This window comes from Hyperolius riggenbachi, chromosome 4 (genome assembly GCF_040937935.1).
Source record: "Hyperolius riggenbachi isolate aHypRig1 chromosome 4, aHypRig1.pri, whole genome shotgun sequence".
NCBI classification, from domain to species: domain Eukaryota; kingdom Metazoa; phylum Chordata; class Amphibia; order Anura; family Hyperoliidae; genus Hyperolius; species Hyperolius riggenbachi.
In genome coordinates, this window is record NC_090649.1 from 21,161,532 (window position 1) to 21,179,792 (window position 18,261).

Consider the following 18,261-nt stretch of genomic DNA (forward strand, 5'->3'; position numbering starts at 1 on the left):
CAAAGGCTGTAGTAATGCTGACCACATTAGAACAGGTATAGGAACTTATAGGATAGAAGAAATAAGGCTGAGCATTTTGTTACAGAGTCTCTTCAAAATAAACTTATGATATATTGAATTGTATGTGTAGTACAGCTAAGAAATAAAACATTAGCAGCACAGATATGAGTCTAATATTGTTTCCAGTACAGGAAAAGTTATGAAACTTAGTTTGTAAACTGTAGTGTGTTGTAACGATTGGTGTAGCAAAACAGGAGTCTGGTTATTGTGTGATCTGCAGTATCACCAATAAACCAGACACTATACCTGATTATGTGGTGATCTGCAGAATCACCAATAATGCAAGTATAGCTAGCAAGATAAACAATAGTGTATAGTGCTTGTTGCAACAGTAATACTGATCAGTTTGGCAGAACCTCACCAGAGGAGCTGGTGGGTACTATCAGTAATGAACGTCACCAGTGACAAGGGCTCACTGGTGAGTGGAGTGGTCAGACAGATCGGATTGGCAACAGGCGGGCAAATACAGTACAAAATCGGCAGGCAGAAGGATAGAGATATTCAGGCAGAGTCAGCAACAGAATCAGATGGGCTAAAGTACAGAAACGTTAAGCGAAAGCGGTCAGAAAAGAGCCAGAGTCATACACAGGTTATCAAGCAATATAATACAATAGTAATAATAAATCCTAGTCTTGTGTGAAATCCCCGGTTTCCTCCCGGATCAAAGCACACCGGATCTATCTAAGGTCTGAGTGCTAACACGAAGCATTCGCAACAGCAGACAGTTTGCAAGTGACTCGAGAAGGCTTAAGAAGCGGAGGAGACCCCTCGGCCACGCCCATACCCATCAGCCAATCGGAAACGCCGAGAGTCTCCTCTGACGTCAGCCGACCGGCAGGTCAGCTGACGCGCCCCCTCCCCGCATAAAGGTCCTGTCTGTGCACGCACGCGCGTGAAAAAGCCACCCTATGAGCCACTGACAATCCCGCCATCGGCGTGCTAGACGCCGGAGGGACGGGAGAAAGGCCCGACCGAGAAACCGAAGCAGCTGCGGGGGTATCCTGACTGCTTGCAGCTGCATCTCCAGAGAATGTTACATTTGTAGACTGCAAATATCAGAGAATGATGCAATACTATTATGAAAAAAAATTAAAAAGCTACATAACTAAAACTAAAAATATGAGACTTTTTTTCTTTGCTACAGATGTTTTATCAATTATCCGTACTACACGTAGAATTCATTATATCGTAAGGCTTTTTCCGGCTTTAGTGTCACTTGAACCTCATTGAAATGCACGGGAAAATCGCATTCTGCAAAATCACATAAAACAAGTAAAGAATAGCAGCCAAAAAAAAAAATCGCAAAACGTAGAATTAGAAATACAAAAACAAAACAAAACAAACAAAAAAACACGGCTGAAGTGCTGAATTGCAGACATAAGTGTGAAGCAAGTGTTAAGCCTTGTTCACATTATGGAATGCAAGCGACATACATCCGCTTGACATCCGGATTGCCACACATTGTGGTGCTGATCAGTGAATGGGTCAGCTTTGTGTTCTGAACACAAATACGTGCACTGCCTAAGACTCTACAAGGGGCCCCGGGGAGTACAGTTCAGTTGGGAGGTGATTGGGAACGAGGAAGGTCAGCAGCCGGAGCCAAGGAGGGAAATTTGGCTGCAACAAAGGGCCCCTAGTGCCGCTTTTTGGTCGCAGTGTCTGTTGGGGGGCCCCAGGCTAATTTTGCCCTGGGGCCCAATTGTTGCTAGAACCGGCACTGTATGGAGGTTCAAACTTTTTCCGGAAGTTCATGTGCGTGAACCCAAAATGTGATGTTCACGACATCTCTAGTGTTAAGCCTGCCATCCGTTGTGGTGCTGTTCAGTGAATGGGTCAGCTTTGTGCGCTGACCACAAATACGTGCAGCAGTGCGATATCACAAGGCTCTGCTGTGCAGCACACATACGTGAGAACGTCAGGCGGTGCAACCTATGCACTTGTGATGTATTTGCATATCGCACACTATACACATTGCTGAAATGCATATGACAGCACGTATAGTGGGAACGAGGCCTTAGTGAATCTCCTGTATATGTGACACCGTTGGTAAGCCAACGTGCCCTGCAGATCAGTGCGCAGTTACTTTCTTTTTATCAAGAAATGTGTAATTTCATTATACACCGCCCAGATTCTTTTCTGCCCTTTATATAATACAACCCCTGGTATCATCACCTGGACAAACCTCGGGTCCCAGTGAACGGCTGTGTTGGTGCGCAAAAACTGGAGACCCTCAGCACCTTCAGCAAAATGTCCAACATGTAGCTTTACCATTGTTTCATTAGGAAATATAATGACGTTAGATACACTGAAGTGTGCCGGTACTGATCCCTTCTCATCAAAGTGTATGAGGTCTCCACCGGTAGTTTTAAAATTAAGGTTTTTTAAATATGGATGAAGCTGGAGAAAAAAGAGAACAATTTTTCAAGTGATACTGAACAAGAAACTGAAAGATGAATCCATCAACTGGTATAAAGATGCATTTTACCCAGAAGTAATCCATGACTATCTGCACTCCCTCCTCCCCGACGTATCCCCTTCTCTGCCTTCACACCCCTCACATTTAACACCTTCTTTGCCTGTATGCTTCCCCGCACGCTCCCCCTCTCTGTCTGCGCACTCCCTCACATTTACCCCCTTTGCAACCTACACACTCACCTCATATTTATCCCCTTCTCTGTCTGCACACCCAGGGGCAAACTCAGCATTTTCAAGGGGGAAATTCCTAAAAGGTCTCCCTCAGCCATGCACAATACAGTATAATAATATGGTAAGACATCATGGGCTCGATTCATAAAAGGGTGCTAACTCAGTTAGCACACCTAAAAGCTTTTATTGATTGCGCGCAAAGTTTAGCTCTGCCCGTAGCACGTAAAACGTTGCACCGAGTGCGTCCGAAACATTGCACTGGGTGCGCCCGAAACGTTGCACAACGTTTTATGTGCACACGGTGCGACGTTTTAGACGAACCCGGTGTGACGTTTTCGGCGCACCCGGTTCGACGCTTCGCGCGCTACGGGCAGCGCTAATCTTTGCAGGTGCTAACTTAGCACGCAAAACTTTGCGCGCCCTAAAGGGGTTTAGACGTGCCAAGGGGCTTTTAGGCCTGCTAACTAATATAGCTCCCTTTTGTGAATCAAGCCCCATGTTGGGTACACATAATGACAAGACAAGACACGGAACATTTATATCGCGCTTTTCTCCTGGCGGACTCAAAGCGCCAGAGCTGCAGCCACTAGGACGCGCTCTATAGGCAGTAGCAGTGTTAGGAAGACTTGCACAAGGTCTTCTACTGAATAGGTGCTGGCTTACTGATCAGGCAGAGGTAAATGAAGATGGAAGGACAGCAGGCACTGCTGCAATTGTTCAATGTATTGCTTCAAGTATCAAAAAAGTGCAAATGGTACAACAATATTGAAAGCTGCAATTGGTGATGCACATACCAAGTGAGAAGAGGCGTCGGTGGCGGTGGGTGCAGGGCACAGGATGCCTGAAGGCCGTTTTGCGCTAAACAACGCTTCTACGGAGGCTAGGTGCTTGAACTTCATTTCCATCCACTGCATGCTCTACATACAGAGTAACATATGCTATGCCACTGTAGTGCCAACCTCCAGCTTCTCTTTTGACTTCCTTACTGAACAGGTAGAACCGAGACTTTGAACCCAGGTCACCTGTGTCACAGGCAGAGCCCTTAACCATTACACTATCCAGCCACTAGCTACACTATTCAGCCACTAATGCAATTTCCTGTCCAACTGACAGGATCTGACAATTACTTCCTAAATGTCCGATCTGCTCCCAATTGACAACAGGATCGATCAGGAGCAGTTTGGATACAGATAATAATAAGGACAGCTGACATTGCTAATGAAAGTGAAGCATTCACACAGCAGGGCACAGGGTTTCAGCAAATTTGCACTAGTTGGTAGCTTATAAAACACCCAGTTTTGAATAGCCCTGGTTGTTAGCTTTCCATAATGGTGACATTTGTGGCATTTCCCTGTTATCTAGGCTCTTCTGGGGCTAAGGAAACAAAGTATGGCACTAAAATACTTTGTGGAAAAACATTGGCCTGTACAAAGCCACGTAGACACTTCATCATTAAAGGCTAGATGCCCAGATAGTTGTCAAATAACACATATGGGGTTTAACCGTAAGAAGTTGTAGAATGGATTTTAGTTCCTTTGGGGGGTTGAGGCCTATGTCTTATGAATTACTTTAAGTGAAAAACTGAATAAAAAACAATATTTTTTATTATTATTTTCACATATTCAGTACCAAAATAAAAAGCTCGTAAAATAAAACAAAGTGACAGTATTATACCCTCATGCCATAAATATTAAAAAGTTGAGTCCCTAAGGTAACAGTTTATGTATTCTGTTTTAAATTCTGTTCTTTTTGCAAATGAGGGCTTATAATTATTGCTAAGGTACAATGTGAAAACAAGAAACACAACACAAAAAATACACCTTTACTTCCAAATAATTTATTATCCCCATACATTGTGCTAGGGGCATCATTAAAATGTTGGGATTAACCACCCTGGCGTTCTATTAAGATCGCCAGGGAGGCTGCGGGAGGGTTTTTTTTTAATTAAAAAAAAAACTATTTCATGCAGCCAACTGAAAGTTGGCTGCATGAAAGCCCACTAGAGGGCGCTCCGGAGGCGATCTTCTGTTTGCCTCCGGCGCCCAGAAATAACACGGAAGGCCGCAATGAGCGGCCTTCCGTGTTTCGCTTACCTCGTCGCCATGGCGACGAGCGGAGTGACGTCATGGACGTCAGCCGACGTCCTGACGTCAGCCGACTCCGATCCAGCCCTTAGCGCTGGCCGGAACTTTTTTTCCGGCTACGCTGGGCTCAGGCGGCTGGGGGGACCCTCTTTCGCCGCTGCATGCGGCGGATCGCCGCGCTGCAGCGGTGATCAGGCAGCACACGCGGCTGGCAAAGTGCCGGCTGCGTGTGCTGCTTTTTATTTGAGCCAAATCGGCCCAGCAGGGCCTGAGCGGCAGCCTCCGGCGGTGATGGACGAGCTGAGCTCGTCCAGAGCTCATCCAGACCGCTCAGCTGGTTAACAGGACACATGGACAAATAAAATGTTTTCTTTTGTGTGCAGTAGCATTGTTTATTTTAAAACCATAGTGGATGGAAATGGAGAAACAGTGTATTTTTGCACCTTATATTGCATAAAGAATAACATAATTACTAAAAACACCCACACACAAAAACTGGTGGCAACCCCCCCCCCCCCAAAAAAAAAAAAAAAACAAGATATGATCTAAATATGGTCTAAGCTGATATACATCCTAAACGAAATCTGCAGAGTTTCTTATTCCTGATTCATGGAAGCAGACTACAGCCTGTGCTTTCAAATGGGCTTATCTGCTTATCTGCCAAAGGCAGTCATGTGACACGGGGGAGATCAAATTACAACTTGTGATTAGACACAGATGAGGGGGAATTAGACAGGCTCTCTAAATACATACAGGGTGCATTTCTGTTATGTTTTCCTTCTGTCCTGTGCAAAAGTTCAGCTCCACTTTAAACATTTACAAAGTAGATTGAATGTTTTGTTGTCTCTCCACAGTGGCAGCCTATTTCTGTATATACTTGAGTATAAGCCTCGTTTTTAGGCCCAAAAAATGGCTACAAAAGTAGGGATCGCTGAGTGTGTAACCCGTTTCTGAGTGCCTCCCCCACTATAGGTACAGTGGAGCTCAGTGTGTCTATCCTGCAGATATTCAGTGTGGGGCTGTGTGCTAATTCGCCCCTTTCTGTGACAGAGAGCATGCTGGCAGAGTGAGGTGAGGCCTAATTGTGCTGCTCTCACCTGCTGTCTGCTGCTTCCCGGGCCTCCACCCATGCAGGGCTTCTCCCATGGTTTCTCTGATCCCCCTCTGCTGCTGCTCTCCCAGTCAACAGCACGGAGCTTGGGTCTTGTCAGGACACTGCGCACCACCAGGAACCCTCATAGTCTCATTGCTATGACACCCTCTAGTGACATCTTTCCCAAAGTGTACCACTGCAGGCGTCATAGCAACAAGAACATGAGGGTTCCTACTGGCATGCTGTGTCCCGACAAGACCCGAGCTCCATGCAGCTGACAGTGGAGGGGGATAAAGGGAACCAGAGAGGAATGTAAGGAGAAAAAAAAGAAAAAGCTTTTATACATGCCTGGGGCTTCTTCCAGCCCCATAAGCCTGGATCGCTCCCACGCCGCCATCCTCCGCTTCCTGGATCGGCGGTACCGGGTCCTGTCACTTCTGGCGGACGCGGCCAATTGTCCGCATCACAGGGGCAGCCTCCATACCCGTACGCATGCGGCTGCGCAATAGGCAGCCTCATGCGTACGTATATGGAGGGAGCCCCGTGTGATGCGGACAATTGGCCACGTCTGCCGGCCGACTGGCGGCCATGACGGGACTCGGTACTGGCGGATCCAGGCAGCAAAGGACGGCGGCGTGGGAGCGATCCGTGCGTATGGGGCTGGAGGAAGCCCCGGGTATGTATAGAATCTTTTTTACTGGGGCCTCTGGTTCCCTTTAAAGTTACTTTATGTCAGTCCACTGACGACTTTTCATGTTTACCTCCCATGGTTGATGTGAGCTCCTGTGGTTCTGTAGTTGGCCGTGTTCTTTATTAGAAAACAAGTCATGTAGGGCATGGGCGACAGCATAGACTGCAGAGTAGATGCTGAAGGTGTAACCAAAGTTATTCACATCATAGTCAGAAGAGTCCACCTGACTGAGAAGATCCATTACATTGCAGGGTCTATACATCATTGAGATATTTCTAACACAACAATCCAAATATTTATTCCATATTCCGGCCATAAATTGCACATGCTTGTATTTGTGAGGGCCGGCACTGAGCAGGAACTCCCTCAGCCCTGGAATATCTCTTCTGGGGGGAGAAATCACCAGTGATCTGTTAATAATCGTAATGATAGCATGTGAAAAGCGCATGGTTGGCATGATTATGGATTTCCTGATACTGTTATTCTCAGACAGTATACTTTCTAGATAAAAAACATTCTTAGAATTTCCAAGAAATATAAGAACACTGCAGCTGGTTTTAAGCATTATATATAAATTTGTTTCCTTCTCCAATGCATCTCTCTTAATAGTTTCCATGAAAGCCACACAGATGCCACTCTGGATGATCTCCTTGTAGAGCTCCATGCTGGACCTCTCGCTGCTCTCATCATCTCCCACCAGAATCCCCACCCAGCTCCAGCCAAAATGCTTCAGGAGGAGGACAATGGCTCTATGCTGGGACCTTGCATCAGGGACTGTGCAGTAAATATGAGGGAAGAGATGTTTGTCACTGACTATGGGATCCATCGCTCCATAACTGATCTAGTAGAAAAAAATTGAAGTATGTGGGAGGAGGTATATTTAACTATATCATCAGAAATAAAACATGCAGCGCTGAAGCAGAATTACAATTCTCTCAAGAATTGGGAGTGAAAAAATGGTTATGTTTTTAAGCTTAAAGGGAAACTAAAGTGAGAGGAATGTGGAGACCATCATATTTATTTATTTTTTAAACAATACTAGTTTCCTGGCAGTCCAGCAGATCCTCTGTCTCTAATATCGTTAGCCATAGACCCTAAACAAGCATGTAGCAGATCAAGAAAAAACAACCTTATTAAGCCGCGCTTAGGATAGTTTAACAACAATACAAGCTGTATGGTTTGGTGGGGCGCCGCAGTAAAAACAACCTCCTCTGGTCATAAGTCAATAAATTCCAAAATACTGGCGCTCAATGTCCAATGACTACAACTATCCTCAGATACTTGGGTCTGCAGATCATATATACACCTTTAAATGGGAAAACATCAGTGACAGAAACATTCAAAGTGCAGGGTGTTTATACACTTCTGTTTCACCTATGTGCTCCCCAAACCCTGCACACAAAAGCACACCGGTAGTGACAGCAGTCACTTCCACCAGGGAATAGGGGTCACACAACCCATATAGTTCCCCGCTCACCAGATAGTTTCTTTAAACTTGTATATCTCTCAACGTTGTTGCTTTCAATGATATGCATACACCTGATAAGATACAAGAACTCATCATGTGTAAAACTGTTTTAATAAAAGCTTCTCGCCTAAAAAGTATATGCGTACATTAAATATATCTTGATAAAAAACTCATCACATAGTCACCGTTGCCTCCAGAAAGAGTCCGGTTTCGGCTGCGTGTAACCTGTTTCCTGTTTCCTCTCTCAGCGCGTCTCTCCAGGCTCCACCCTATCGGTTTCGTCATCAACAATGACTCATCAGGGGCTCTGAGGATAGTTGTAGTCATCGGACATTGAGCGCCAGTATTTTGAAATTCATGTAGCAAATCAGGTGCTCTGGGCTTAGATTTAAGATTAAAAAAAAATATATTGGAGGTATCTGGGTTGAAAACTATGCTGTCTGAGTTGTGGGGAGGTCCCAACTGTGGCTGCACAACCACTGCCTGGAACCTCCACCCGATGTTGTATCATGTTACTCTCCTGCTGTTGCTATTGTGTCAAAAATAGCTCTTTTTTTTAAACGGGGTGTCTGGGTTGAAAACTGTGTTGTCCCAGTTGTATATTGGACATACTGTGTTCCCACCGCCAGGGTCCATGGCCTATTATGCTGCTACACACTACTCCTGCAGTTCACTCCTGCTAGCTGTATTCCCACTGCCAGGGTCCACAGCCTACAGTTTTTGCCACACACTTCTGCTGTTCATGTTATGTCAAAAATAGCTAAAAAAAAACATGGGCGTCTGGGTTAAAAACTGTCCCAGTTGTGTATTGGATGCAAAGTGGGCTTCACGCCCACTGGCTTAAACCTCCTGGTGTTATTGTTTTGGTTTATTCCTGCTGATTTTTCACTGCCAGGGTCCACGGCCTACTATGTTGCCACATGCTACCACTCCTGCTGCTGTAAAAACTGTAACAATTATTCCTGCTGTGTTCTCACCACTAGATTCCACAGCACAGGAAGAAGAGGAAGAAAAGGAGAAAGAAGAAGACAAAGAAGATGAAAAAGAGAAAGAGGAAGAAAGAAGAAGATTTAGAAGAAGAGGAAGCAGAGGAAGAGAAAAAATGAAGTGGTTAAGAAACAAATGAGTTTATGGCAACTTACGTGTCAAATAGAAGAAGATGTAGAAGAAAATAATAGTTCAAAGGAGGAGGATTCCTCCTGCTGCTCTAATAACTTTTGATTATTACTATTTGATGTGGTACCACCGCCAGGTTCCACACACTGACTCTACTCTGTTGTAACCAATTCCTGCAGCTGCAAATGCCAATGTTACTGTGCAGCCACACAAAACAAGAAGAAGGGGTAGGAAAAGCAGGAGGTTAGAGTAGGACTCACCGGATGGAGGACACTTTGGTGCAGTCGGAGAGCTTGAACAAAATTAACATTGCAGGACCAAGAGCCTCTTTTTTAACTTTTTTGCGTGTTGCAGCCAATGTTTTCATTTAATTTATATATAGACGTGTGTGTGTGTGTATGTACAGTATATATATATATATATATATATATATATATATATATATATATAATCACTCACACATGCACACACACATACATACATAGTATAATATATCACCCAAAAGTAATTATATTGATATATCTATATTAAGGGGTTAAAAATCTTTCAAAAAGACCTTGTAGTCTTTGAGAAAATTGACTTTAATGTTACAATAGGAAAAATGTTTTTTAGTTGTAATTTCTTCTCAGTGAGGGTCACATTGTAGTCGGACACAGTCCTGACTCAGACAGGAACTGCCACTTACATACCTGAAGTTTAACTCGTTCAGGCAGAGAAATAAAAAAGGAACACAGCATAGTTATTTGTGTGCTAGGCACTGTATATACACATGTCTATCTCATCATGTCACACATCACCTCGGGTATCCTTTAAGAATGCAACATTACATTTGGCCTCCTTAATAGTTGAGACTGCTCTCTTACTATTCAGCCATCATCATTTTTATCATCACAATACCTGGGAAACCTTCAGGCCGGTTTTGCTTTGTGGTGGGATGTGATGCCGCATCGCACTGTAACACAAAAAACCTAACTTTTGTGACCCAATGGCAAAGTGTGTTGACAGGATTATATGCATTGCATAGTGCCACTCCCGCTCAGTTATGTGCTTCCTGCTGGGTGGGATGTATGTCCCTGGGATTCCCATCGGTCTGCGCATGCTATCCATAATTTCCCCTGTGTCGCATTGCGCTGGATCGCGTAGATAAATTTGCGTCAGTGGAAACTACTCCATCAGTGTGAATTGGTTGCAGTTTCCGCATTGCAACGCGTCTAGTGGAAACAGGCCCTTACACAAAAGTTTTCGTCACTGAGGTCAGCCAAAACTTTTTTCGATTTTATTCGGTTTTTGAATGGTTTTATAGATACACCAGGGCGCCTCTTTCCCCATATAATGCAACACAAGTTTGACATGCAAGTGTAAAAGTGACCTCAGAGAACAGTCTCTGCCTGCACATTTTGAACTCTTCAGATGTGTGATAATTCAGTTATAACAATATTATTACCTGTGGATATCTGTAGATTCCGCTTACTCCAGCTATAGAGAGTGATGGCGAAGACTCCAAGTGTCCAATGAAAGCCACCACTTTGCCCTTCTGGTTACAGTTGTAGTTTGGCACGGCCGCCTCCACCCCGGATAATATACTCAGAGCACTCTGCACAGCATACTGTTCCAGCATGCAGGCGTCATATATCATGTATCCCAGCGTGATGTTAGGCAGGAGGTCAGGTCTTCTGTTTATTTCTTCTACAGCAAACATGAAGGCCAGGAGATGCCGCAGATAATGAAGAGTTGGCCTAAAAGTAATGGAGAAGTCTACATCTCAAATCTCTCCTACTTTTATCACTTGCAAATTACTGTTTATTCACAGCTCCACATTAGACACGGAGGTCTCCATAGTTCTGTGGAGACACTTTTTTCTGGGTGGAAAAGTCTTGATTACTGGAAGTCTAATAAATCAGTTTATCAGTCCACGGATACTAATGTTAAAAATAGCAACAGTCTTCAGTCACTTTCAAAATGGATCCGTGTGCGTTTCGGGGGATCCGTTTTGAAAAACTGAACGCAGGGTTCTGATTTGTTGGGACTTCACGGACCCCGATCAAACCCTGATCAGGGGTAGTGGCAGGCAATGCAAACACGGATCTCCCTCTACACAGAGAATTTGCATACAAAATGGAGGGAGATCCGCACTGCCTACTGCCTGCTCATTCCCCCATAGGTGTCCCCCCAGGTAGCCTGAGGGGGTAGCAGCCAGGACGGGGGCTGCAGCCCAGCGGCGGGGAGGGGGGACACCCCGTCCCAGTTCCCCCTCCAGCTATGTGCCGCAAAAGTGTAGAGAATGAGCAAGCGGGGAAGCATTACCATATACTTCCTCTGCTCTCTGTGACTTCCTGCAATGCCTCCCACTAGAGGGCAGCATTGCAGGAAGTCACGGCGAGAGGAGGAAGTAATGTAGACTTCACCTCTCGCTCGTTCGCTACACTTTTGTGGCACATAGCTGGACGGGGGACCCAGGTGAGGGAGGGGGGCACCCTCTTCCCGCCGCTGTGCAACCGTGCCTAGTGTGGACCCAGCCTTATTTCTATCATAGTCTATCTCTCATCAGCAACTCAAGTTCATCCTTTTTATTTGAAAAGCATCTAGCATTGTAAAATCAAATGGAAAACAATCCTTTTTTCCTGACCCTCTCATGCCTGGGGATCAAGGGCCTAGCACATTACTGGATATACTCATACCTCTTTGTACGCTCTTTCACTGTCTCCTACTCCAATACCCACTCCTCTCCTTGCCTTGTCCTTGGTGTACCACAAGGCTCTGTCCTTGGACCTCTTCTATTCTCCATTTACACTCATAGCCTAGGTCAATTAATAAACGCTTCTAGTTTTAAGTATCACCTCTATGCTAATGACATCAAAATCTGTATTTTAGTGAAGACTTTTTAATCAGTTCAGTACCCATAGGCTTATACCCCCTAGTGACCAGGCTATTTTTTACAATTTAGTGCTCTGCAGCTTTAGAAGCTTGCTGCAGAGCCGTATCACCTAGCCCACCAACAGAGATTTTTGTTGGTGGGCTCTGATCACTGCTGTGATGTTTATTTATTTATTTTTCTATTTGTATTTTTTTTAAATAAATTTAGACATTTTTTAAATTTATTTTCATTACTTCCCTCCCTCCCTGCACCCAATCAGGCCGATCCTCTCTTATAGGCATCAGCCTATGAGAGGGGATCATGATCGGAGCCTCTCTAGGGGTAGATCGCAGTGCTGTACAATGTAAATAGATGGTGGTTTCGCCATCTAACAGTCTGCTAGCGGAAAACGCCGCTGGTAGACTGATGACGGAGCGGAGCTCCATCATTCAAGCGTGGATGTGCATGCATTAGCATGCGCAATCCCCTGTAAAACCCCGCCCCAGGACTTGACGCCTTTCGGAGTTAATCGGTCCTGGGGCTACCACCTTTCCGACGCCTATCAGATTTAGGAGGTCAGGAAGGGGTTAATAGTGTCTTTTATAAAAAATAAATAAAAAAAAGGCTTCCCAAGGCAAAAAAGGGAAGTATCTAAGAAGCATAACAAAATATACACTAAATAACCACTAAATAATCTGAGTGTCCTATTACAGATTTGAAAAAGTTTTGTTTATAAAGACATATGAAAATGTACATATACATATAAAAAATTGCAGAAGTGACAATGATAAAAATAGTAATCAAAGATAACAATAACAACAACAATAGTAATACTGATGGTTGACACGTGTGCATGAAATAGAGGTGCTGGGAAAAAAGATTGCAGGATTCAGCCAAATTCCTTATTTTACAATAATAAGTATAAAAATATTGTTTTTCAAATACATTTCGTTTTAAATTATCCTTTGTTTACAATTCATTTTTAATAATTGTTATGATTCCAGAGACACATAGTTTATGTTTAATCGTGTTTCCGTCTGACATTTAGCAGAAACTATCAATAACATGTTACCGTAAAAATACATGTAAACAGTGGTGGGCTGAAATTTCACGCATCGTAATCGTAGGGCAACATTTCAGGGAAAATCGTAATTAATTTTGTATATAATAGTAATATTTCATAATTTCTCATGTCATTTTCATGCAATTTCACAAAATGTTGTGCTGACTTTAGCAGTTAATAGCAAAGCCCTCATATTGCTACCATAATTGCTACATATGTTCAGGTGAATATTGGTACAAGTCAAAAAAATAATGTTGCAAAAAGACATTTGAAGTTTTTGAATAAAATCGATTTTAAATAAGCAAAGAAAAATGTTTTTTAAACTGTCATTTTTTTTGTTTAAAACCATTTTTTTCTTTGCATTTTTCAAAATCGATTTTCTCAAAAACTACAAGGTCTTTTTGGAAAATTCTTTTTAATGACTTGTACCAACTATTCTCCTTAACATTAGCAATTTTGGTGTAACTACCATGTATAGGGGGCTTTGCCATTCACGGATAATTTCGGCACAAAATTACGCAAAAATGATGCGAAATTTTAGGCAAAAGTACTAACCACTATGATAAATCAATTGAATTTACAAATCATAATTATTATTATTATTATTATTTATTGTATTTATAAAGCACCTGTTATAATTTAAGTAGGCCTCAGTTATTTGGACTAAGGTTTAGGTAAAATGCTTGTTCGCAGAGTATACCTTTATATAGAGCTTCTCGTGATGCAGGCAGAAGCATCTCAGTGTCTGCTTGAAGCTGATGATACAAGCAGATACTGAGAACATGTTCCTGAAGGAAGGCCAAAGGCCTACACTGCCCTAGACAAATGGACTACGGGAACAATCAACATAGGCCATATTTATAAAACATAACATTCCTGCAACCGGGACAAGGGGGCTCATAGAATATTAATTGAGTAGGTGTGTTTAACCTCCCCGGCGTTCTATTGAGATCGCCAGGGAGGCTGCGGGAGGGTTTTTTTTTTATTAAAAAAAAACTATTTCATGCAGCCAACTGAAAGTTGGCTGCATGAAAGCCCACTAGAGGGCGCTCCGGAGGCGTTCTTCCGATCGCCTCCGACGCCCATAATAAACAAGGAAGGCCGCAATGAGCGGCCTTCCTTGTTTTGCTTAGATCGTCGCCATGGCGACGAGCGGAGTGACGTCATGGACGTCAGCCGACGTCCTGACGTCAGCCGCCTCCGATCCAGCCCTTAGCGCTGGCCGGAACTTTTTGTTCCGGCTGCGCAGGGCTCAGGCGGCTAGGGGGGCCCTCTTTCGCCGCTGCTCGCGGCGAATCGCCGCAGAGCGGCGGCGATCAGGCAGCACACGCGGCTGGCAAAGTGCCGGCTGCGTGTGCTGCACTTTATTTGATAAAAATCGGCCCAGCAGGGCCTGAGCGGCAGCCTCCGGCGGTGATGGACGAGCTGAGCTCGTCCATACCGCTCAGGAGGTTAATATCACAAGGGATCTGAACCAATTATAGATGGTTCAGATGATGACACAGTTAACTCTTTCCTGGTCAGTATTAAGGTTCATGATTTGCCAACGGAGAGGGCACTCTTACTTTCATGCTCTCTATCTGCTGACTGGAACCCTAATTACTTTCCTTTATTTATGTAATCTGATATAATATATGCTGTACATACCGTATTTTTCGGACTATAAGACGCACTTTTTCTCCCCCAAAAGTGGGGGGAAAAAGTCACTGCGTCTTATAGTCCGAATGTGGCAGTTTTACCAATCTGGGGGCTTCCATTCTTTGTGCTGTAGTGATGTCCGCGGTGCTAAGGCAGCAGCAGTGCGATGCTAAGTCTTTCTGATTCACACCCACTTAAAGAATACTTGACCTGGTTGTAATCCTGGCATCCGCGATGGGGAGGCAGCTGAATCAGCGTGATCCGCGTGTTTTCTAAGCGGCATAGCAGCAGCCGCTGTGATGATCTGAAATGCTGCTCCTGGCTGGGATCTTCTAGACTGATCAGCGCAACCCCGCAGAGAAGGACAGTACATCTTCAGCCGCTATAGCGGCAGAGTCCTCATAGGCTTCCGTACTGCTTTGCTTACTGGTGTCATCACATGACCCATGGCGCACGTGCGCTGGGTCATGTGATGACACCAGTAAACATTGGTGAATTTTACCACTTATAGTGGCACACACAAAGCAGCACCAGGGACCTTCAACTATCCACCATTTACTTACTACCATCCATCCAGATTGCTCCTCCTTTGGTTCTAGGAGTATCATATACTTTACAGTATATTGGATACCTTGTTCTACCACTCCTGGACTATGGACGCACCTAGGCTCAGTATTCTTTTTTTTCCCTGGTTTTTGCCCCCTAAACCTAGGTGTGTCTTATAGTCTGGAGCGTCTTATAGTCCGAAAAATACAGTAGGTAGTCTAGATGTAACGTAGTATAGACAGAAGATGACCTGATTACCTTCAGCAGGAAGGTAATCACGAAGCTGTAACGCAACGCAAGAATCTGCTTTGCTAAGATGTAACGAACTGTATCTGTATATCTGTTTACTGAATAAACAACTTGGAACTTGGAAGCCTAAAGAAGTTCTATCTCCTATAATGCTTGCTGTGAGGAGAGTTGAGTCAGCTCACATTCTGTGAGCTGCACCTCTAAGGGGGTGCTGGTGCCGGAGCAAAGGTGATTTCTAACAGCACCAACATATTATGCAACACTGGACAATAAATATATACAATGATACAAGGATGACAGACATAGGGTTATACACATAGAACAAAACTATACAAGGCAAATTGTACAAAATACACGATCATGCGATATGTGCTGGTTAGGTAGGCCCAGTAATACAAGTACAGGCTGTCATAGGACAGGAGCACACGATCCTGTAATTACACTAAGGAATCTAAAGGGGTGGGGTGTAAACACTAGGTAGGACTGTGAAATAAATATTCAGTAGAGAGTTAGTGTGTGGTAGGGGGTGGGTAGGCCATATTAAAGAGGTGGGCTTTGAGGGCTTGCTTGAATGTGTTGAAGAAGGGAGCAAGTTTGATGGGCGGTGGAAGGGCGTTCCAGAGGGTGGGGGCGGCTCTTGAGAAATCCTGCAGGTGGGCATGGGAGTGTGAAACACGTGGGGTGGTGAGGCGAAGGTTGTTGGAGGATCAGAGGGGGCGACCTGGTGTATACCTGTGAACAAGCTCCGAGATGTAGGTAGGGCAGGTTTTGTGCACAGATATACAGTATAGGCCAGGCATAGAATCTTGAAACTTATCCTGAAACGGATAGGGAGCCAGTGCAGGGATTACAGAGGGGAGATGTAAATGTGGAACAATGCAAAGAATGGATGAGTCTTGCAGTCATGTTCATCACTGATTGAAGGGGGGCAGTGCGTTTCAAGGGGAGGCCAGAAAGGAGGGCGTTACAGTAATTACTTATAAGTGTAAATGCGAAAATGTACGCACAATTTTGCGTAATCGTAATGATCTGATTACGATCATCACTGCATGTCAAATATAAATTAAATGATACAAAACATTCGTTGTCATGTATTTTCGTTTCAGAAAAAATTTAGTGACTGATTTTCTAAGTCCAATATAACACCTTTCCATCAACAAAATGCTAACCCTAAGACCCCCCCGGGTGCTGCCTAACCCTAAGACTCCCCTGTTGGTGCCTAACCCTAAGAGCCCCCGGATGCTGCCTAACCCTAAGACCCCCCTGGTAGTGCCTAACCCTAAGACTCCTCTGGTGGTGCCTAACCCTAAGACCCCCTGGTAGTGCCTAATCTTAAGACCCCCTGGTGGTGACTAACCCTAAGACTCCCCTGGTGGTGCCTAACCCTATGACCCCCTTGGTTGTGCCTAACGCTAAGACCCCCTTGGTGGTGCCTAACCCTAAAACTCCCCTGTCGGTGCCTAACCCTAAGAACCCCCTGGTGGTGCCTAACCCTAAGACCCCCTTGGTGGTTCCTAACCCTAAGAACCCCCCCCCCTGGTAGTGACATGGATCTTCCCCCTTCTCTTGCACACCAGCCTGCATGCCCCCAGTCTTGCTGCTCATAGATCTTCCCCCTTCGTGGCACAGCGTCATTCAAATATGTTCCGTGCCATTAAAAAAATGTTGTCAGCAGAACTGTGATACTTATATGAAGTGGAGATGCACCGTAACCCCCACAGTACACATGATTGCAGGCAGCATTGGTGGCAAGCGCTGTAAATTACTCAGCACTGCTGCATATGCGAACCAGTCCACAGAAACAACATCATCTTGATTTTTTTTAAGTGACCCTACATCCCTTTAATGCTTCAAAATTGTCATACTTACTGGCTACAGAGATACATGGGCCACCCTTGTTCTACACTGGGAAAATAGCAAAGCCGAGCAATCGTAGAGAGCTGTACGATTCCTCCCAGCATGAGGTCTCCGGGCTCCGTCACTTGCTGGACATCATGAATGGTCTCCAGACCACACATAGGAAGGGATGAGCAGGAACTGGCAGTGATGAGGAGGAGCAGTGAATTTTCCCTAATTGGAGACAATATAGATTGGTTAAAAGTAAAATTTCAACTACCAGATTATTATTTTTTTTCTTTTAACAGCAGCAACGAGCACTACAGCTGCTATAGCTACGACACTCCCTGATATGGCAGCTTATCAGCTTGCTGCACCGCTTGCTTCTATAGCTGAGAGACTCCCTGGTATGGCAGAGATGTCGCGAACATCAGATTTTTGGTTCGCGGACATCAAAATTCTGCAAAAGTTCGAGTTTGCGCGGACCGGACTTCAATGGGCAGGTGAATTTTAAAACCTACAGGCACTCTTTCTGCCCACAAAAGTGGTGGAAAAGTTGTTTTTTAAGGGGTCTAACACCTGGACTGTGGCACGCCCGAGAGGGATCCATGGCAAGAGTCCCACCAAATTACGTAGTTCACGCAGAGTCGGGTTTTAATCCCTAAGGGCCCGTTTCCACTAGTGCGACGCGATTTCGCCGGCATTCCGACGCTTGTAAAAACGCATGCGGGTGCGTTTCCGCATGCGTTTTACCCGCGATTTCGCGTGCGATTTCGCATGGCAGGGTGCCATGCGAAATTAACCATGACACTGCCAGGACAAAATAACATTGGGAAGGGTGCGAAATCGCGGGTAAAAACGCATGTACCAAACGCATGCGTTTTTACTATTAAATACATTAGCGGCGATTCGCACGG

The 18,261-nt window shown here is 44.7% G+C and overlaps 1 protein-coding gene across 1 annotated transcript in view; it reads right to left on the reverse strand.

The window, feature by feature from the left end:
• LOC137504568 (vomeronasal type-2 receptor 26-like) overlaps positions 1-10,857 on the reverse strand; it is an 87,424-nt gene extending 76,567 nt beyond the window's left edge. The window contains exons 1-3 of the mRNA XM_068233149.1: positions 10,603-10,857; positions 6,645-7,415; positions 2,233-2,457 (exon numbers count right to left, since the gene is read on the reverse strand). Coding sequence (XP_068089250.1) covers positions 2,233-2,457; positions 6,645-7,415; positions 10,603-10,857 — 1,251 coding nt within the window. The remainder of the gene's footprint in view (positions 1-2,232; positions 2,458-6,644; positions 7,416-10,602) is intronic.
• Positions 10,858-18,261: the final 7,404 nt, after the last annotated feature.